The sequence below is a fragment of the Callospermophilus lateralis genome, chromosome 11, assembly GCF_048772815.1.
Source record: "Callospermophilus lateralis isolate mCalLat2 chromosome 11, mCalLat2.hap1, whole genome shotgun sequence".
NCBI lineage: Eukaryota > Metazoa > Chordata > Mammalia > Rodentia > Sciuridae > Callospermophilus > Callospermophilus lateralis.
The window spans coordinates 59,423,038-59,445,748 of NC_135315.1; the positions used below are offsets into that span (position 1 = coordinate 59,423,038).

Sequence of the window (22,711 nt, forward strand, 5' to 3'; positions counted from 1 at the left end):
CCGACGTCACGGTCTCGCCCTAACCCCAGTGGCGGCGGGATTCCTCCGCAAGTTATCGTAGCAGGTCGGAGTTCGGTGGTCTTGGCTCCTGTTGAAGAGGATGCAACCTGTGGCATCATGGCTGTCACGTTACCCGCGGTCGTAGAGGAGCTCTTGAGCGAGATGGCCGCGGCAGTGAAGGAAACCGCACGAAGTACGGGTCGTAGGCCGTGCGTGGCTGCGTTGTGGGCCGCGGAACACGTCGCCGGGGTCGCCAGGGCCCACGGGCGTGGGGTTCCGGGCCCCACCCGGGTGGGCGCTGTAAAATGCCCGAGTTTTTTTCCCTTATCTCTAAACTCCAGGCTCGTGGAAAAAATAAAATTAAATAGAAACATTTCGGTCATAAAAGTCAAATCCATCTAACAAATATTTAAGGAACAGTGCAGGTGCTGGCACTCCGCCCGCGGGGGGCGAACAGGCCAATGAGGACGGAAGCTCTGGGACAAGCGTTGAGTACACGTGAGAGGGGCTTGGGAGGTTGAAAGGACTGAATCCTATAGTGAGTTATGGAAAAGCTAACTCTTATTTCATTCGAAACTCTGAATTTTAAAACATAATTTTTCTCAAGTCCTAATGTTAATTTTAAAAACTCTTCATACACTTTGTTCAGAAAGTAAATTATCTTAGGGTCACAAACCCAAATGCATACGCTAATTGCTGGAGTAAATCTGGATACTCTAAAAGTCTTTTTTCCAGGGACCAGCAGAGGGTGCTTTATGCCTATGTCACTAATATCGCGGAGCCAGGATCATCTCAATATTACAAGAAAAAAAAAAAAAAAAAGATATTTCAAATCAAAATGTATGGACTAATTCGAACTACTCTTCCAGTGTAAAGATGGCCACTCTATAAACAAAAACCCAATTAGGTTTCAAGACTGCCATTGCTTACTTACTTGCATGGCTTTTGTGTGCTTCAATATGGGTTATTTTGCATTACTGTTTTTAAAAGACTGAGAAAAGTAAAGCAACTTTTGTTTTCTCATTTCAGTCAGAATTTTCTGAGGGTTAAACGTCCTGATTCCAGAAGGGGGAAAGCTAATGTATTGTCAGTTCAGTGTTTCTTGTCTAAGCTTAAACGGTCTGAGAGTTCAAAATGGAATCAACTTTTACTGGAGTATGTCAGAATGGATCAAACCTTAGGCCGACAATCTTGAAGGGGACATAGTAAGAGGTGTTGACACTCATGGCTGGGACACAAGGACCACTGACATTTAATCATGTTTATTTTTTAGCAGACCTGTTTTTTAGTCTTAGAACCTTCCTTAACCCCCATTCTTCAGTGCTAATAGTTTTAAATAAAGATTCAAAGCTTGTGTAAGGATATGTAAACTAGTTGTATCTGAGCCATGTAGGAAATTAAGATTACATTTCCTGTGTTACTTTTTGGTTCCCCTGGAGTTACAGTTGTCTTGGTTTGTTTAGTTTTCTGTGTATTTATCCATAATTCAACCCCACATTCTACAGTGTTCTAAATCTCTACTCAACATGTTCAAATGAAAAAGGTGTTCATCAATTTCATTTTTCTGAAGAAATCTCTCCTAGAGCGTTCTGACTTGTCTAATATGAATTGGCTGATTTCATCTGTCTCCTGAGATCTCCCTTCACCATTATTATCCTGGGAATTCTCTTTACCTATGTTGGGCCTTATATTTAGTATATCCTACAATTTTCTTTTCTTGGTTTCCTACCTTATTTTATGGAGCATAAGCTCTTGTAGCTTCCTGAAGAAGGGGATGAAAGGGTGTGAGATGTACTTTTTAAGGCTTAGCATGTCTGAAAGTTTTTCTATACTCACACTTAATTGATAGGTTGGCTAAGTGTTAAATTATATGTTGGAAATAATATTTCTTGAGACATCTGAAAGCATTATTATGCTATCTTCTATCTTCTAGTGTTTCTCCTGATTTTTTTATGTGACTTTTATTTTTCTGAAAGTTGAATCACACTTGTTCCTCAGTAGCCTTAGAGGATTGGTTGCAGGACCTCCTGTGGACATCACCGATGCTCAAGTTCTTTATTTAAAATAGCATATAACCTATACACATCCTCCCATAAACTTTAAATCATCTCTCAATTACTCATAATGTTTGGTATATGTAAATGCTACATAAGTAGTAGTAGTTGTACTATATTGCTTAGGGAATAAAGATAAGAAAAAATCTACATTAAAAAAATCTACATGTTCAGGTACAGGCACAGAGAATATTTTTCCAAATTTGTTGTTTGTTTTGGTTTTGTTTTTAATCCAAGGCTGGTTGAAACATGGAACCATATAAAATCCATGGATTTGGAAGCTCAACTGTATCTTCTCTTTATGACCAGTTTTTTAGAATCTTCTGATGAGAATTATTTTTTATTTTTTCACTCTACCGTGTGGGCACTCAGTGGCCCTTTTCAGACTAGGAATTCATATCCTTCAATTCTGGGAAATTTTCTTGACTTATTGGATTGACAAGTTTTGTTTTTTCCTAGTGTTTCCATTATTCAGTTACTGAATGCCCTTTATTGTTCCTCTTGAATGATGTACAATTTCTCATACATTTCATTTTTTAAATTTTCTCCACTTCCTAGGAACTTTCTTTAACTGAATCTTTCAGATTCCTTTTTTTTAAATTTCTGCTGTCATATTTAATTTACAATTTTTTCCCCTGAAGATCCCTTTATTATATCTTGTGCCTGTTTTACAGTTGCTTTGCTTGTTTTTTTCTCTGATAATATTGATAGGTGTTTGAAATATTTTCTCTCCACAGTTTTTTCTCTAATTAGTTTGCTTCTGTTTGTTTTGTTCTCTGTCTTTTTTCCTTTGTTTCCCAGTAATTCTTAGTTGTCTAGAATGTTTAAGAATGAAGACTCTGGATATAGAAGAGCTTATGGATGGTTAATATCATTGTAATTGTTTTTACTAGGCTATTTGGGGAAAACATTCCAGTGTCATTCCTCTTGGCTTGGTCAGAGTCCCCAGGAAAGACTGCCCAAAGGGTAAAGCCTGATTGTATTACAAGAGCCATATTGAGGAAGAGAGCATGAAGTCTCCTGTTTTTCATGTGATACCTTAGCTCCACTGTGTGTACCTAGAATTTTCCTCTAGTTCAGATAGCGTGTGTTTGAATCTCTCCAGAAAATGAACCTAGTCTTTTGTCAGAGCGCGAAGACAGCAGCCATCTATAGCTAGGCCGTAGATTACTTCTTAAACATATATATATATATATATATATATATATATATATATATATATATATATATATATATATACCTTTATTTTATTGATTTATATGTGGTGCTGAGGAGGATCAAACTTGGGGCCCCACATGTACCAGGCAAGTGCTCTACCGCTGAGCCACAACCCCAGCCCATAGACTTTTTGTTATCTTAATGTCCCTGATTGATACCAGCCTCCAGAACAATCTGGTACTACCAATTTTGAGAATTTCTTTTTTTGGTGGGGGATTGAGGGGAGTAAGGTAGAGGAGAAGTATTGGATTCTGAAATTAAATCAGGTTGGTGCTTGACTCTCCCCCACTGCTAGCCTAGGATTCGGTTTTTTTCAGATCTTGTGAATTATTTTTCACTCTTCTATCTACTTCCAGTTTATCTTAGTATTGTTTCTTCCTGTCTTTCTCATTCTTGGGAGTTATGGGTTTTTTTACTGTTTTAGGCGGATTTAGGGAAAGAACAAAATTTATATACATAGGTTCAGTTTGTCATTTGTAAGTCTTCTTGATGGTAGTCTTTTTGAAGATTTTTTGTGTCTGTGGTCACTAGTATAACATAATTAACTTTTTTTTCTATTCCCATTTTACAGTTCCTGATGAGCATCTATCATCGTAAGTACATGCACACTGTTGTGCTTTGATTTTTTTTTTTTTAAACTCTAGTGTATTTTAAGGGCCAAATCTTTATCAATTCTTAACTTTTTTCTCTTTTTATGGTGCTGGGGATTGAACCCAGGGCCTTGTGCATGCAAGGCAAGCACTCTACTGATTAAGCTATATCCCCAGCCCTTGATTCTTAACTTTTAAAACTAGTCTTACTGAACTAGTTAACTACTAAATATTTTTCACATGATTTTTAAAAATCTCAGATGACGAGCCAACAACATTATACAAGGCATTCCTATATTGCCCTATTTGCAACTCTTCTTTAACACCATTCTATAAATTAAACCTGTTCCACTGGCACATAAAAAAAAAAAAAAAATTAGAAGTATACCTGTCTTCAAAGAAAGAAAAATGTGGGACTGAGGTTGTGGCTCAGCGGTAGGGTGCTCGCCTCCCACCTGCGAGACCCTGGGTTCGATCCTCAGCACCACATAAAAAAATAAATAAGTGAAATAAAGGTGTTATATCCAACTACAACTAAAAAGTAAATATTTTTTAAAAAAGACAACAAGTGTTATTTGCAGGTGATATCACTATTAAAAAAAGAGAGAATTAAAATGGCCAATTATTTTACAGAAATCAAAAATCATTTAATCTGATTTATAATTCAATAAATCGTGGATGGAATTACTAAAAAAAAAGTCATTTTCTTTCATGCCACAAAATCCAAGAATACAATTACAATCTCTATAGCAATAAAAAGTAAAAGCTACCCAGGAATAAGTGACGCTTAATTGTTTTTATTTTGATTTTTGGTGGTACTAGGGATTGAACCCAAGAGCACAACCACTGAGCTACATCCTCAGCCCTTTTTTTTTTTTTGGGGGGGGGTGGACAGGGTCTCATTAAGTTGCCCAGGCTGGTCTCAAACTTGAGATCCTCCTGCCTCAGTCTCCCAAGTAGCTGAGATAACAGGAATGCACCACCTTGCCCAGCTACCAGTAATTATCTTAATGGTAAGGAAGTAGAATTTAGGAAAATGCTTTAACCTTTTCTCTATTTCTCAGATTTTTCATAAAAATTATACATTATTAAAAGAAAAATTAATTACCACTTTAAAAACAAAACAGGCAATCATAAAAAATGCAAATAGCCAAAAATGTTGCAGAAAAATACAAAATAAAGATAACTGTTTATCTTTTAAAACTGGAAACCACAGAAGAAATTTGGTAGAAATATGGAGAAGGGCATAACTGATGGTAGGAATGTACATTGGAAAGTAACTTGGCAACAGGAAATAATAGCTTTTAAAACATATTCTTTGACCTAGATATTCCACTTATAAGAATATATCCCAAGGAAGTAATCATGGTTGTTCATAAAGATTTTACAGTGAGAATATTAATCCAGTATTGTTTATGGTAGTAAAACAAAAATGCTGAAAATAGTCTATCCAAAAGAGTTGGGGAGAATAAAAGTAAAAATCTTTGTAACCATTCTTTGTTCAAGAGATGCTTGCAGTAGGTTCTAAAGAAGACAAAGCAGGTTTAAAATTTTTCTAATGTTAACTGTGATTACCTTTGATTATTTTTAACCATGTTTTATTGATTTTTTCATTGACTAAATCTTTAACATGTTTAATAAAAATTTTAAAGAGCTCTTTCCTATTCCTTCAATAGTTTTGCACCTTAGACTAGTAATATAGAAAAACGAAGGAAGTTATTTTTTAATTTCTAAAACACTAACATATATATGTATGTGTATGCATACATATATGTATACATGTGTATATGTGTGCACATACATTCTTGTATAATAAAATCAGGAAGGAAACCAGTAAATATTTGGGGCTAGAGATAGATAATACTCAGTGATAAAGAATGTGCTTAGCACCTTTGAGGCCCTGCATTGAATTCCCAACATATAAACACACAGAAAAAAAGAGAATGGAAACACTACACAGAAGTATAAAAGAGGGCTTCATTATCAGTATAAAAGAGGGCTTCATTATCAGTATAAAAGGGCTTCATTATCAGTATAAAAGAGGGCTTCATTATCAGTATAAGTTACTCCTTTTATTAAAAAAGAACATCTGAAATAAATGAACAAGAATATTAATATATATTAATTCTAGGGAGCAAATGAGTCCATGGATTTTGCTATATTATTTCCTGTTTTTCCAAATTAAAGTGAGTTTTTTTAAAATGCTGAGGATGAAGAGGGCAGGATAGCTCAGTGATAGAGTGCTTGCCTAGCATGCATAAGTGGGTTCTATCCCCAACACTGTCAAAAAAAAAAGAAAAGAAAAGAAAAGAGGGCTGGAATTGTGGCTCAGTGGTAGAGCATTTGCCTAGTATGTGAGGCCCTGTGTTCAATCCTCAGCACCACATAAAAATAAAGAAAGAAAGAAAAGAAAGTGCTGAGGATAGTGAACCTTTGGGTGGAGTTACTAAGGTGACTGGCAATCAGCCCTTCTAATCTGAAGCCTCCATTTCCCAGGCTGAAGTTTATCTTTGGCTCATCAGCCATTCAAGCCTTGGACCTAGTTGATCGACAGTCCATCACTTTAATCTCATCACCCAGTGGAAGGCACATTTACCAGGTAATAAGTCTAGAAGTGGAATAATCTCAACAGAAACCCTTAGGATAGAATGTTTTCGTGTCTCTCTGGAAGCTGATAACCAGCTTGAAGTATTTCCTAACTGTTGAAAAGGTTTTGACCCATCTCAGTAAAGTTAACATATTAGTGATTTTTTTAAATGTGTATGTACTTATTCAAAATTGATAAAACTGCATATTTATGGCATAAATGGTGTTTTGATATATGTGTACCTGTGGGATGACTAATTCAGGCTATTAACATGTCCATTACCTCGCATACTTATTTTTTTGTAGTGAAACCAACTTAAAATCTACTCTTAGAAAATTTCAAGTATACAATTCATTGTTGTTAACTATTATCATCATATTGTACAGTAGATTTCCTGAACTTATTCCTCCCGCCTAACTGAAATCTTGTGCCCTTGAACCATCATCCCCTCCATCCTTCAATCTCTTAGTAACCATTCTTCTCCTTTTTGAGTTTTGAGTTTGACTGTTTTTGATTTCACATATAAATGAGATCATGACTGAGTATTCCATCTTTTTGTGTCTGCCTTGTTTCATTTAATATACTATCTCCAAGCATTTTAGTAATTAAAAGAAATATTTCCAAGAAATATTTTCAGAACCAGCAATAATGTAGAAAGGCTTTCTGTCAGGTCTGATAGAGTATAGTCAACTGTTGCTTTCTTTTCTTTTTTTTTTAATATTTTTTTAGTTATAGATGGACACAATGTCTTTATTTATTTTTATGTGGTGCTGAAGATCGAACCCAGTGCCTCACACTTGCAAGGCGGACGCTCTACCACTGAGCTACAGCCCCAGCCCAACTTTTGCTTTCTTACCATTGATAATAGAGGCACATCCTCCCCATAAATTTATAGATATTTACATCTTGTTCATAGTCTTGCTTATAGGCAAAAGCCAAAATGTATTTTGAGGTCCTTCCACATGATCAGAATGATTTATCAAAGATGATCTTTCAAATTGTTGTCAATAAATATTTATTAAGGGTCAAACTGCTGAATACAGTTTACTTGGACCTTAGTTTTGCTCTCTTCAAGCTTATGATAGGGATAGATAGATTTGTGAAGTAGCAGCCTTTTATCAGACTCTGAATTACTTTCATGTGTTATTGATTATTCCCACCACAAGACTGCAAAGTATATTTCTGTAGGAAACTTAAATGAAGAAAAGTAAAGTAACATGCTGGGGTTGTAGCTCAGTGGCAGAGTGCTTCCCTAGCATGTGTGAGGCACTGGGTTCGATTCTCAGTACCGCATATAAATAAATAAAAAAATAAAGATCCATCAACAACTAAATTCTTTTTAAAAAAGTAAAGTAATAGTTGAATCTGGTTACCTCACATTGCCTGTTCTATAATCTGAGACTAGAATAAAGACTATATAAACGGCAGACAAAAGTGTTACTCCTCCTGGCTATATGAAACAAAGGTAAAAGCAGCTGGGGTTGGACGAAGGGACTCTTTTTTTTTTCCTGGTACTGGGGATTGAACTAGGGGGGCACTCAACCACCGAACCACATCCTTATCCCTATTTTGTATTTTATTTAGAGACAGGGTCTCACTTGAGTTGCTTAGGGTCTTGCCATTGCTGAAGCTGGCTGGGAACCCAAGATCCTCCTGTCTCAGGCATGCACCACTGTGCCCAACTTAGGGAAAGGACTCTTAGGAAATAAAAATATTGGCAGTGGTTCAGAGTTTTGTATCTGGCTTCAAAGCCATCAGCTCTTATTTGTTTTCCAGGCTTTGCTGAAGACCAGAACACGAGAATAGAATTTTTTCATTGTTTAAATTCTGTTTTGTTTGTTTTTTTTACAAATAACTTCTCAGAGCTGAGACCAGTTAGTTAACTCTCATTGAGAGACCTCATCAATTAATTCTTAGGAAGTGAATGACTTCAGCAAAGCCTGCCTAGAGAAATAGGTGCCTTTGCTCAGTGAATTCACTTGCCATTCTACATTATAGCATAACTTCCTTGACATGGCAGAGTCATCCTGTGTTTCCTCATTAAGGAGAATAGAGTAGTGTTGGATGCTATAGATAAAACTATTGAATAGTATTTTCCTACTCAAAAGAGACTGCCTAGTAGGAAATTCTGACATGGTGAACTTACAGATATATATTTAGTCACTAAATTTATTATTTATACATGAATAGGTATTTCTGTAATCTTTTCTGAGATTTTATGTTTGTTTTGTTTGTTGTTTGGGGGGGGGAGGGTATTGGGGATTGAACTCAGGGGCAGTCAACTCAACCACTGAGCCACATCCCCAGCCCTATTTTGTATTTTATTTAGAGTCAGGATCTCCCTGAATACTTAGCACCTTGCTTTTGCTGAGGCTGGCTTTGAACTCACAATCCTCCTGCCTCAGCCTCTCAAGCCGCAGGGATTACAGGTTTGTGCCACAGCACCCAGCTTTATATTTGTTTTTTTTTTTTTTAATATATATGTATATTTTTTTATTTGTAGTTGGACACAATACCTTTATTTTCTTTATTTATTTTTATGTGGTACTGAGGATTGAACCCAGCACCTCGCACGTGCTAGGCGAGTGCTCTACCAGTGAGCCATAACCCCAGCCCCTATATTTGGTTTTTATGTGACTTAGATACCTGAAACTAGAGGGGCCCTTCACATTTTCCCCATGTCTTTTAGTTTTGGAATTTTGGTCTCAGTTCCATTATCAGCATAACATTTAGCCTGGGCAAGCAGATGTCTGACTGACCTCTAGTTCTGTGATCTGACCATTAATTAAAATGTTAAATATTTTAATTATTGTTGATGTCTTGTTCCTCCAGTATTCAGTGTGACTTGTTTAGTTTTTGTCATTCATATTCTATATTACATTCCATTGCTTTGTTAGTCATAAAAAACGCTAACTTTCTAGAATTGTGACTATCAGCCTAGAATTTGAATTAAATGAGTCTGAAGAAATCTTTATAACCCCTCAGGTTAACCTTAATGGTTGCATTGTATAGTACTATAGTAAGAATTTGGTTTAAGTTGGGGGGGGTTGTAAAACATAAAAGCTGAATCAGACACTGCCTTGTCTTTCCACAAGAGAACTTTTTTCCATATGTCAACCCTAATATTATTACTGTCTACCAGATGTAATGTGTACTTATTCTAAAAGTCACCATTTTGTTGCTATCACCTGAGCTGCTTTTTAGAAACTTTGGCTCAGTTTGAGAAGGGGTGGCAAAATTATGCAGTAACAATGCCTCCAAATCTGAAAGGCTTTAAAGAAAAAAAGTTTTACATCTCCTTCATGCTATACATCCATCAGGAGTCAACTGCAGTTCTGCTCCAGGCACCTTCACTTAGGAATCCCAGTTAGTAAACCCACCCCTATGTGGAACTCAAAGAGAAGAAGGCCTGTTGTGCTATAATTTTTAACATTTCTGCCTGGCTATTCATACTTTGCTGGCTAAGAAGCAAGTCACATAGCCAGTCTGTATTCAATAGAACAGGAATGTATAATCCTTTTTCCAGAGAGAAATAATACAGCTTACTGCTGCAAAGTATCATAAGAGGCTTGTAGTGGTCATAAAATAAAGCTGTACCCATGAATGTGTGACCATCTATGTGGGTCACCTCTTTAGAACCTAACTGAAGTCCTCCAAGCAAAGTTCCTACAAGTCCAATCTGAGTGTCCTCTTCTTTGTATGTCCATTTTTTAAAAATCACACCACTTCTGAGGATAAACATTCCAAACTATGAGTGGAAGAACTGGGAGCAATTCCTGTAAGAGGAGGTCATTTTTCATTGAAGGGTGAAGAAATTAAATTTTCCCTAAGGTCGATTTCCAGTTCTAAACAATTCTAACTCAGATTTCTGCCTGATTATTGGGTTCATTAGTTGTCCACTGCTATGTACGGTACATACTGCCTCTAGCAGTTAAACATTTTACTTTGAGTCTTAACCAGCCTGTGAGAGGAGCTGGCAAGGGAACATCTGCAGAATTTATCCCCATCTGTAAGTCACCAGGCATTATTTCAACATAGTTCAGGAATTATTCTAATAGATAGGGGCCCTGCAATAAGAAGGAAACACTGAATCATTCAAGTTGATGCAGAATTCCAGAGGCTTATGCCTGAGTAAGTTTATTTCTAGAGAGAAAAGACACAGGAGATAACTAAAGGAAGAATTCTAAAGTTTTATTCTTTGGCAGTAATTTGGAAACCCAAGAATTATTCATGTCTCTGTTGGATGTTCATTTTCTTTAGAATGAAGGAGGAAATAATATGCTTTAATTTTCCTTCTTCAGTTAAGCCTTCCAGATGCACTAGGTAAATTTCTCTGTTCATACTTAGTGATGTAGGTGATAGATTATAGGAAATTTATGTAGTGCTGAGGATTGAACCCAGTGCCTCATGCATGCTAGGTGAGCACTCTACCACTGAGCCCCAGCCCAAGGTGTGTTTTGTTTTTTTTTTTTTTAAAGAGAGAGAGAGAGCATTTTTTTAATATTTATTTTTTTAGTTTTCGGCAGACACAACATCTTTGTTTGTATGTGGTTCTGAGGATCGAACCCGGGCTGCATGCATGCCAGGCGAGCGCACTACTGCTTGAGCCACATCCCCAGCCCCCAAGATGTGGTTTTAATAACTAATTTAAACCGAGGCTAAAATCTTTAATGGTTACAGCAGGCATCTTACCCAATCATTGACCATTCCCGGAATTCTAGGAACCCCCAAGGAATTCTGCTGATTTTGTCAAAAAACTTTACCAAGATAGCTGTGTCAGCCAGGTGAGGTGGCACACACCTGTAATCCCAGCTGCTCAGGAGGCTGAGGCAGGAGAATTGGAAGTTTGAGGGCAACTTAGTGAGATCCTACCTCAAAATCAAATTTTATTTATTTATTTATTTTGAATTTTTTAATATTTATTTTTTAGTTATCAGTGGACACAACATCTTTGTACGTGGTGCTGAGGATCGAACCCGGGCCACATGCATGCCAGGCGAGTGCGCTACTGCTTGAGCCACATCCCCAGCCCTCAAAATCAAATTTTAAAAAAGGGCTGGAGATGTATATGTCAGTGGTAGAGCCCCCATAGGTACAATCCCCAGTACTCCCACCCCCACCCCCAAAAAGATGGCTGTATCATGTGAACCAGTGAACATATGATACAGAGAAGCACACATTTGAATCTGCTATTTCTGCTATGGTTAAAGCCTTATCTGTTGCTTAATTGTCTGTGGGGGAGAAAGAGAAAAGATCCTTGGATGGGAAATTATATGACAGTATAGTTTAAAAAAAAAAAAAAACCTATAATCCCAGTAGTTTGGGACGTAGGATGTAGGAGGATCATAAATTCAAAGGCAGCCTCAATAACTTGGTGAGACCTTATCACAAAATTTAAAAAAAAAAAAAGGGAATGGGGAAGTGGCTCAGTTGTTGAGTACCCCTGGGTTCAATCCCTAGTACCAAAGAATTGTTTTTTTTTAAAGTTCTGTGATTTTTCATTTAGGTTAGTGTCTTCAAGCCTCTTCAAGCCTAAATATAATCCAAAGGCCCTCTGACAAATAATCTTCTAGTTTGGAAATTAATTTAAGGAATGAAACTTTGTTAGTCAGCCTCCCACCACTGTAACAAATATCTGAGATAAATCAACTTGAAAAGAGGAATGGTTTATTTTGTTTCAGTTTCAGAGGTTTCAATCCATGGTTGCTTGGTCCTGTTGCTTTGGGCCTGTGACAGCAAATTATATACATGGCAAGAATATGTGGTGGATGAAACCTGTTAACCTCATAGTAAGCAGAAAGCAGAGAGAAGAAGGGTATAGGGTCCCAATATCCCCTTCAAGGGCACAGTCCCAGTGACCCAACTTACTCAAACTAGGCCCATTTCCTAAAGGTTTTGCCACCTTCCAGTAGTGCTACAGACCAGCAACCAAGCCTGTAATACCTTTGGAGCACATTGAAGATCCAAACTACAGTAAACTAACAAAAAGGTTTTGACTATTTGGTGGAAAAGAGACAGATTTGTCCAGTCAGGAATGAGGTTGTAGCTCAGGGGTAGAGCACCTGCTTAGCCCTGTTTCAATCCCCAATACAGGGCATGGGAGGGGATACAACACTAAATTTGTCTAATCACACTACTAACAGATCAGATTATCCCTTTACCTGTCCTTTGTGTTCTTTTGACTGCCACCAAAGCTTTCTGTTCTTAGACTGAGCCTCTTAACAACCCCACATATATCTACATCCTCTTTCCATCCTGCTAAAAGAGTGGGCAGATCTGGGCTTGCCTCTTTTCCGGAGACCTCCATCCTGAGCAGCTGAGTCATCCCTTTTGCAGGATTCTTTATCCTTTATCTCCACCCTCAGATGTTTTTCAAAAGCCCATTTCTACTTTCTTCTGAGACCTATCTTGCTTCCTGCCCAACCACTCACTCTGTACCTGTTCTCACTCTTTTCAGGTATGTGGTGGAAGCTTCAGAAATTTACTTACATGCTGTGAAATACCAAATGTTAAGAAACCCCACAATAAAATATAAGTGAGAGATTTCCCCTTCACACCTTGATAGTCAGCACATGGAGTAGGCCCTATGAATCACTAAGTATAGGAACAAATGGTTTGTGTGGATGGTTGAACTAGCCTGAAACTCTTCAGTTCCACTGTCCTAAAGGGTGAGCACTGAGAGGTAAGGAGCAGTTTGCATGCTCCAGGAAAAGAAGTTGAGTTTCCTCTTCTATGTAAAATAGTAATGCATTTCTTTCCAGTGCAGTTTGCAGAGACTTTGAATCATTAAATGGTTAAAGGGAAAGAGATGGTATCCAGAAGCACACCTTCTGAGGGCTGATGTATCTATCCTTTTTTCCTAGGTACTAGGAAGTTCTGGCAAAACATACACATGTTTGGCTTCTTGTCATTACTGTTCGTGTCCTGCATTTGCCTTCTCAGTGCTGCGGAAGAGTGAAAGCCTACTGGTAAGGATGGGGAAGGCTCTTGCCATCGCAGTTAGGTTAGGAGATAAATTGCTAGCCCTTATTTAATGGTTTAAAAGTTGCACAAAATGAGAATTTATTTTTTTCCTCCAGTACTGGAGATTGAACCCAGAGGTGCTTACCACTGAACTCCACTCCCAGCCCTTTTTGAGATAGGGTCTTGCTAAGTTGCTCAGAATGACCATGAATTTGCAATCATACTACCTTAGTCTCACAAGTAGCTGGGATTACCAGTATGTGCCAACATGCCCATCCACAAAGTGGCAGTTTTACTGTATTAAAATAAATAATTTATTTCCCTGACTTCAGTGATTTTTATTTTTTATTTCTTTATTTTTTTTAGGCTTAGCCTACCAAAATGTCCTTTATAGAACTACATTGGTTTCTTGCTTTTTTATTTGAAAGGTCACAGCTTTGGGGAGGATAGAAAGGCAGTCCTGGAAGTTGGCACTGGGAACGTAGATGGTCCAATAAAATTTGAAGCTAATTGTATGTTGGCAACTTGTATAACCCCAACTCCAGCCATGAGGTGTGGCTTCCTCCTACCTGTAAGACAGCCTGGTGCTACACTCAACCTTCACACGGGGCAGGAATGCCTTTGTCCATCCCTCTCAATCTTTACTGATTTTCTCAGAGTCCAGAGCATTAAGCAAGAGCAGGACATATTCACATACTCCTTATCACCTCTTGGGAGAAGGTCACTATTTCTGAGTCTTGGCAAAGAAGATAATGGAGTCTACCGCATCCTTCCCTTCATTTTACTCTGTTAACTTCTTAAACATCTTGGGAACTGGATGCCAAGTTGGGTGTCCCATTGTGCAAGAGGCTGCATTCATAGCTCATGTGCTATAAGTATATATCACCTATAAAATAACAGGATTGAATGAGGGCTTCTTCAAGATCTGAAGCTGTGTTCTGTGACATAGGTCCAACTGCATCATCTCCCCAGAGTAGCAGTCAGGCTGGGATATGCCAGAGTTCTGCCACAACTCCTCCCTGACCCTCAGCCCTGCCCCTGAAGTATGTAACAGTGGTTAAGTGAATAGACTATAGGTTCTGAGCATATGGTTAAAATGGAGTTAATACCTGTCCTCATGGGTAGCTCTCAGATAAGTGAGATAATCTGAGAAACACTGAACAACATAGTACCTCGAGGAATGTTAGCCATTGCCTTCCTTTCTAAAAGGAAGGAAGAACCTAACTGAAAGCACAGCAAACTTCCTTTTCCTTTCATATGATGGTAGGAAAAGTAGACTAGCCAATCACAGCCCTGCTTGTTCCTAATATGTCTTTATGTTTTGTGTTCCAGTGTAAGCATCTCTTGGCAGTTTATCTTAGTCAGGTTATGAGGACCTGTCAGCAGTTAAGTGTCTCTGACAAACAACTGACAGACATGTTATTGATAGAGAAGAAACAAGAAGCTTAAAAAGTACAGATGGAATATCATTGTCTATGGAGAAATGCATTCAACCTGTCATGGTTCTCAAGGAAAAGAGATGAAATGGATCTTCCAGAGACTTGTGTTACTCTCCCTTTTCATCCTAGATTGCAGGACGAACTCTGGGAGCTGTGGGCTAGGGAGAGTGTGAATATGGTTTGAAGCCTATGACATCTTCCCATGAAAAACCTGAATTAGCCTCTGAGCCACTTGGGCAAAAAATGTCCCTGGATGGAATTAAGTATTGTAACCTGAAATAAAGTCCAATACCATGCTGTGTCCACAATTAGTTAGCTTCTTAAGTGACTGAATTAGTAGTAATTCTTTAAAGGCAAGGGTGGCTGGTCAAACTGAGTTCGAGCAAGTTTAGATGAACAGGTATTGGTTCTTTTCCTGGGGTCCAGAAAATTATTCAGCAATAATAAAAGATCAGAGCAGAGAGATGGCCAAACAACAGTAAGTATGAAAGGACTCTCACCTTCTGATATATGTGGCTCTGGTGCCAGAGCAGCTTAAGTGGACTGTATTGCTAGTGATGCAGCCTCTATAACAAGTTTATTCTTGTTTATTAGCTTTTTATTCTGCTTGTATAGCAGGGCCTTATAACTGGACAGACGAAAGGACAGACTTCAAATCATGTCCTAGAAAGAAGCTGTAGATACCAGTAGGGATTTTGAGTCTGAAGAATAAATTTTAAAAGGGTGGGGGTGGATAGGAGACCCAGATGGACCCCAAGAGAGAACAAGGAGCAACAGTAGGATAAGGATGAAAACGAGACAGGCTTTAGCCCAGCACAAGAACTGCTTAATAAGTAAAGCAAGTAAATACATAATAAAGTAACAGCTAGAAGAGGATCGGAGAGGGACAAGGATGGCTGGTCTCTGCAGGGGTTCATAAACCTGCAGTATTCTTGTGGAAAGGGAAGCAATGGATAAGCAGATAAAATAGATGATTTTCTAGCCTAGGACACCCCCTTATCCCTGGGCCCCCTAAACACAAAGTATTAGTGAGTGAATGCTGGGGAAAGCCCAGGGCCATACTATTTGCAGTGCTGTTGTGTTTGACAGAGTCTCATTATGTTGCAGTGTAGAAAAATAAAAAATCTACCAAGACTTGCTACTTCAGAAACATACAAAGAGTATTAGCCTGTCCTTACAAAGCAGCCTTCAGATCGTAGACAGTGGCTGTACCTGTAAGCAAGGTAATGTAGCATTCTAAGCTAATTTTTAAAATAAAAGTTTTATTTCACTGAATGTACATACACAATTACATGATTTTGCTTAGGAAAATTCTCTCACACTTGAGTTCCAACAGTTTTGCCAAACTTGAACTTAGGAGAGAAATAAAATTCAGTACCCAGCTCTAAAAGGGGGAATCCAATAGAGGAGGGAACCCTGTTTGTCCAGTTTCTTCCTCTAGAGTACAGTTGTATATGGAATAGAATGGAGCCTAAAATTGTTACTTGATGATAATTCTGCTTAAGAATTTAGGAGACTATCATCCCCAGATTAATACAGCAGTTTCTTGATTAAAGAATTACATTTTTAGTATTCTTGGTAGCCTTTCTGGGAACAAGTTTACATTAGAACAACCAACTTTTTATTCTTCCATTGCCTTTAAGTTAAAAAATATTTGCATTAAAATAGTTCACAGTATTCACAGTAAAAGAGTTTCAGTCATTTTCTTCCATGAATCAGGCAGACTCAAAAATAAAAGTCTTTTAGAATCCATTCAAGCCATCAGCATTATCCACACAATAAGAGCAGCCGAACAATCATAAATACATTTGTTGACACTTAGAGTCTACTAATAGCATGTACATATTAGCTAGATATGTGGTAACTCCAGACAAGTGCTCAGAAGAGAGCCCAGATGCTTGGGAGGTGTAGCTGTCTTTCACAGGATCAGTCAATCGTATCCTATCCTTTGGAGGCTTTGGCCTCCAAGAGGCCAGAGCCTGGGTCATAGGCCCACACTGAGTGCAGGTTGTGGCCCAGCCTGCCCATTCCCGCTCTTGCCATCCGCCTGGCAGAGAACATACCTGGAGATGATTTTGTGAAAAGTATAGCGGAAGTCTCGGTTCCGATAGGCATAGACCATGGGATTGACCACTGAATTGGCATGTGACAGGAGAATGGCCATGTTCATTGCCCACTTGGGTTTGTCCTTAGCTTGGGCTGGTTGAAAAAGAGTGAAACAGTTGATGACATGTACTGGTAGCCAACACAGAGCAAAGATCCCCACAATCATAGCCAGGGACTTGGCGGCATGGATCTCCCGCTGGAGGGTAGTCCTGGAGTGGTCCATCAACTCCATGCGCTGCAGCTGCCTGCAGGCCACCATGAAGATCTTGATGTAGATCACCAGCATGATGAGCAGTGGGGGCAGGACACATCCAAAGAAGTTGAAGTACACCATGTAGCTCATGGGGACCACATTCTCAAAGAGACACTTCACAAGGCAGCAGCTCTCATTCATGGTTCCATCCCAGGACTCCGTGCAGTTGTTGATGGTACTGTCTTTACTGTTCCATCCCAGGAATGGAGTCAATCCAATGACAAAGGCAAGGACCCAGAGCACTGCGATGACTCCTCTTGCTCGGGTCCCGGTGACCAAACTCTTATACCTGTTCAAAAAACATCATCTGTTATGGTCAGTTTACAGTACTCTGCAACCAAAGCCCGAGGGCCCACCTCTGCTTTTATTCCATGGCCCTTCCGCCCTAAAAGCCTGTCAGGTTCACCCACCAGAGCACCATGGCCAGTACTCACAATACGAGAGAGACAAGCAAGTATAAGCAGAGCTTGTTAGTAAGATTTTCATTCTTGAACTAGTAGTAACTCATTTCTATTAAGTGACAAAGGACCATGACAAGAGGCATAGATACCTTTAAGGGTAACTGTAATGACTTCAGTACCAATCTTAAGTCTTCTGTAAGGTGCTGCTCTAGGTAGTTGAGAAAACACCAATGAAAAGAAAGAACACACAAATCCCATCTCTGCTAAAGGTGAAGGGACCTACATCCTAGCAGGGGAAATAATGAACAAATAGTATGGAGAGCATGTGGTATAAAAAATGAAGAAGCACAAAGAGGAAAGTTAGGACTGGCAGGGACAGAAGTTTTCAAGAGATTGGTCAAAGGAGGCTTCATTGATGAGGTGACACTTAAACACAGGCATAAGGAAATGAACACTGGAGGGGCTGGGGATGTGGCTCAAGCAGTAGCGCGCTCGCCTGGCATGCGTGCAGCCCGGGTTCGATCCTCAGCACCACATACAAAACAAAGATGTTGTGTCCGCCGATAACTAAAAAATAAATATTAAAAAAAAAAAAAAAGAAATGAACACTGGAACGCCTGGTACCAGATGGCGCTGCTTGTGGCTCTAAGCAATAATCTTTCTCCTACAAATAATACAGGTAATTTGCTTCAGACAATGGGCAGGATCATTTCCGAGTATCTCTACAAATTGCTGGCAAAGAAACGTTCCAGCAATAACCTCTCTGTAGAGCACTGCTAGCAGTGGATTTGATAAAAACTTGGAAATACTAGTAACTGGCCCATAATACCTATGTAATGTATAAATTGTACTCAATGTAATGCATTAACTAAATGAAATAAAATTTTTCTGTAACCTCTTGGGAGGGAGGAAACTAGAAACTAACTTGATTCATGGTATCTTAAGACTTTCTATGAGAAATATCCAACTTACTTTGCCTGCAGGGCAAAGCTGTCTCAGCAAGGCCTGCAGAGCCCTCCAGGCCTTTGGACCACCTCTACAGTGCCTCCTTTCCCTGACTGATGGTTCCTTTCTGAATCGTGCTGTTCTCAACAACAGCCAAAAGAGCTATTCGTCTTTCAGTGATCACTTCTTTTCCTAGTCACCTCTTTGGTAAAAGGTGGCTACTTGACTCTGGTCCCAGACACACACTTATAATAGAGCCTGCTTATCTGTTACATATGTTTTGCCTCAATCAGAATGTCAGTCTCCTAAGGACTGGGACCATGTCCCTTTGTACTGGGATTCCCAGACCTAACACAGTGCCTGATACACAGGAGTTCCTTAATAAAATGGTCATTTTTATATTCACCGTTATCTGAAAGGTTCTGCTTACTAGTAATACTTCTTACTGAGGTGTTGGCCTCATACTGTGTATGTGTGTGTGTGTGTTTGTGTGTGTGTTAGTTACTAGGAATCAAACCTGAGCCACATCCCCAGCCCTTTTTATTTTTGAGACAGGGTCTCACTAAGTTGCTGAGGCTGGCCTTGAACTTGTGATCGTGTTGCCTCGGCCTCCCCAGTTACTGGGGTTATAGCGTAAACCACCACCCCTGGTACCTTGTAATTCACAGTAATCTCTAATCTTTATTTATAGTAAAGGCCCTCATTTGTGGGCCTATACTATAAATGACCTGCCAGGCTCAGTTGCTCACTGAATTTTTCTTGGCCAGTAAATCTATTTCCAAGCCTTTCTGCTTCTTTCATTATTCAGGAATGTAAAGCCTTCCTTTAAAAAATCTTATTCCTGGGGGCTGGGATTGTGGCTCAGCGGTAGAGCGCTTGCCTAGCGCGGGTGGGACCCAGGTTCGATCCTCAGCACCACATAAAAATAAATAAATAAAGGCATTATGTCCAATGACAACTAAAAAAAAATTTTTTTAAATAAAATTAAAAATCTTATTCCTTGCCATTGCCTCACCAAAGATGTGAATAACACAACTAGTCCCTGTAGGATAACAGCGAAACTTAAAGGTCAAGCACTTAGAATCACAGGATCCAGGTCCATGAGGCAGCCCACTCCCCAGCCTGCCCTTTGCAAGACTCAGCTATAATGAGTTGAGCACAGCTGATTACAGGTCAACCCTGGCAGATGGATTCTATTTGGGATATACAAATTATGGCACTTCCATTCTCTTATTGGTGATTAGTCTAGGGTGGACAGTGAGACAGTTTGGACAATTGAGACATAAAAGTCTGCTAGGGGACCTCCAGGAAAGCTTTTATTTCGTAATAAAAGGAGAAAGACACATAAAAGAAGTTCTACCTGCATGCCTCTCTCTTTCTGCTTCTGATATCCTTGTAGGGGGTATGATGCCCAGATCTACAGCATCCACCTTGTGATCATGAGGCACAAGCCTGAAGACAAAGTAGAAGGAAGGGAAGAACCCAGCTCCTTGAGGACATCTTTGAATAACTAGACCAACCCCAGAAACGTCATAGATCCACATTCTTGTTGGTTTTTTGTTTGTTTGTTTGTTTTTTTAATATTTATAGTTGGACTCACTATGTGGTGCTGAGGATCGAACCCAGGTCCTCACATGTCCTCACATGTGCTAGACAAGCGCTCTACTGCTAAGCCACAACCTCAGCCCCACATTCTTGTTTTAAGAGATAATATCTTGATTGCTTGTACCCACTGTTAGGTATTCGGTTATCTGCAGCCCAAAGCATACTAACTGGAAAGACTTTTTTTTTTTTTCTAGTCCAACCTTTTTTTTTTTTTTTTTAGGTGTAGATGGACACAATACCTTTATTTATTTTTATGTGGTGCTGAGGATCGAACCCAGTGCCTCACAGATGCTAGGCAAGTGCTCTACCACTGAGCCACAACCCCAGCCCTAGTCCAGCCTTTTTTATTTCACATACAAAGTCTTTGAATATAATAAGCCAGTATGAAACAAAGATCAGAAGCTAAGTCCATACTCCCAGGCCTGTGTTCTTGAGACTACATCATGCTGCCTCTTATTTTTATATTCAAGTTATATTAGATACAAGGTAGCCAATACAAAGAGTGCTCATGGCGTAGCTTCCCAATAAAATTCAACAGGAATTCACCCACATCTGAACTCAAAACTGTTAGATCCTGCACATGTGAAGAACTGTTTTTATGCCAAATTGTCTTGGATAAGGAAAGAAAAGATTCCATCAGGTGAAGAGTTAGCCACAGCTTTCTCAATGAAACCCCATCTATACCTCTCTTCCCTGTTGGTTCATTATTTCATTCATAGAATTCCTCCTTGCTACCAAACAACTTGCAAGGCACTGGAAACCTAATCTCTGCCCTCCTGAAACACAGACTCATGAAAGAAACGGGAAGTAAACAAGTAAGCATACAAATATGTCAGTCATGAACTGAGATGGGTTTGGCCACACCCAAATGAATAGTTTGCAATGATATAAAAGAAGCAAGGAGACCTTATTATATAGGTTGCTTGGAAAGGCTGCTGTTAAATCCAAAAGCTAATAGATGACAAGGACTGAAAATTCTGAAAAGTAGAACATTCCAGTCAGGATAGCACATACTAAGGCTTTCAGACAAGAATGTTCCCCCAAGGCGGAGCATGAGGCTGAGGCAGGAGAACCTTGAGTTCAAAGCCAGCCTCAGCAAAAGCAAGGCGTTAAGCAACTCAGTGAAACCCTGTCTCTAAATAAAACACAAAATAGGGCTGGGGGAAGAGGCTTAGTGGTCGAGCGCTCCTGAGTTCAATCCCCGGTAGCCCCCCCCCACAAAAAAAGAGTGAGATGCAAGGAGATTAAGGTCAAGAAAATGGTGGATGTCAGTAAACTGATCCGTAGAGTAAGAAGATGCAGGAAAAAGAGACCGATTATTAGAGAAGCTAAGACTGTGAGGAAGTTGGAGGGTCCAGGGCACACATTGGAGAGATACTGTCACAACTGTGGCAGAAGGAAGGAGGACAGGGCCAATCCAGAGAGGGTAGAGATTTGATGGTAACAGGACAGGGGCAGCATCTCCTTCAAGAGCTCAGTATGGAGAAAGTCAGCTAAGGGAGAAAGGAGGAGGCTAGGATGCCAGGTTGTCATCCCAGGTGGTGGGAAATGAGCCTCCTTGTGGTCCTAATGGTGGTGCAGCTCTTATGGTTGACAAGGCTCGGGCTGTGACCACGGCAGTGGAGCTGAGGAAGAGGGAAAGATTGAGGATATGAGGGAACACACTCTAGGGTACAGGATGCTTGAGCCGGGTGGGTGATGAAGTCTCCAGGAATGTTGATCACCATAGAGAGTGACAGAGAACCTGAAGCCAGATGACAGCAATGAGGGGCAGTACGTTTGGACAACAGGAACTTCAAAATGGAGGTCTTTTCTGAGGGTTGAGGAGTGGGGAAAATATTCTGGAAAGAGAAGTGGAGGGAAACAAGAGAGCCGCAACCCAAGTCCCCACCTGAGGTCCAGGGAGTAAGTGGCAGTAAGGGAAGCCGCGTTCTTGGGGCAACAGCAGGTCTTGGTGGAGGACAGATGGTGGTGGAAGCGTCACAGAGGAAGTGGAGGACACTCAGGGATCTGATGATGCTCAGAGAGCACAGGGCTTGGGAAGGAGAGGTGGGACTTTGAGTCACATTAGCCAGGGTAATATAGAGCATCGTGGAGTTGAATGTTAACATTTTCTCAGGACCTGGAATGCTTAGCTAAAGCTAAAATATACAAGCCACATCTCCATTTTCATCTTCAATGTTAAAGAAGAAAAAAAAAATGGGTTCACCATCCATTTCTCCATCTAAATTCTCCCTAATTTTCGATTCAAACTCCTTTCTAATTTCTCCCTAACTGGCACAGTTTTCCATGCCGTCAGCCTTTGAACCACACGAGCAGATACAAAGTTTTGAGGAGAAATATCTGCAGACCCATCTTTCCCAGCTGTCCAGAGCCATCGAGAACACAGAGCCACCAGGGCCTGAGCCCCTGCTCTTTGTAGAAACCGAGGCTCGGAGTGATTAAATGATTTGTGCAGTGCCACTAAATTTTGCTGACACAAACCCAATCTAATCTGATTACAATTTTGCCCAAAGTGGTCAAGTGGTCGTTTTCGTGCTTAGGAACCCC

At 39.7% G+C, this 22,711-nt stretch overlaps 2 protein-coding genes across 3 annotated transcripts in view; one reads left to right on the plus strand and one right to left on the minus strand.

The window, feature by feature from the left end:
- Positions 1–21,120, plus strand: Zswim7 (zinc finger SWIM-type containing 7). Of its 2 annotated transcripts, none has more exons than XM_076870339.1 (5): positions 1–193; positions 3,844–3,865; positions 6,359–6,461; positions 13,313–13,417; positions 20,881–21,120. In XM_076870339.1, exons 1-5 carry the CDS (start codon positions 118–120, stop codon positions 21,001–21,003), a joined length of 429 nt encoding a protein of 142 aa, XP_076726454.1. In that variant the 5' UTR covers positions 1–117; the 3' UTR covers positions 21,004–21,120. The 2 variants fall into 2 exon arrangements, with proteins under 2 accessions (XP_076726454.1, XP_076726455.1); XM_076870340.1 differs by lacking the exon at positions 20,881–21,120 and adding an exon at positions 14,745–18,938.
- Positions 16,127–22,711, minus strand: part of Adora2b (adenosine A2b receptor) — a 24,622-nt gene continuing 18,037 nt past the window's right edge. Inside the window, exon 2 of the mRNA XM_076870338.1 lies at positions 16,127–17,499. Within this exon, the coding sequence (XP_076726453.1) occupies positions 16,836–17,499 (664 nt within the window). The 3' untranslated portion in view covers positions 16,127–16,835. The remainder of the gene's footprint in view (positions 17,500–22,711) is intronic.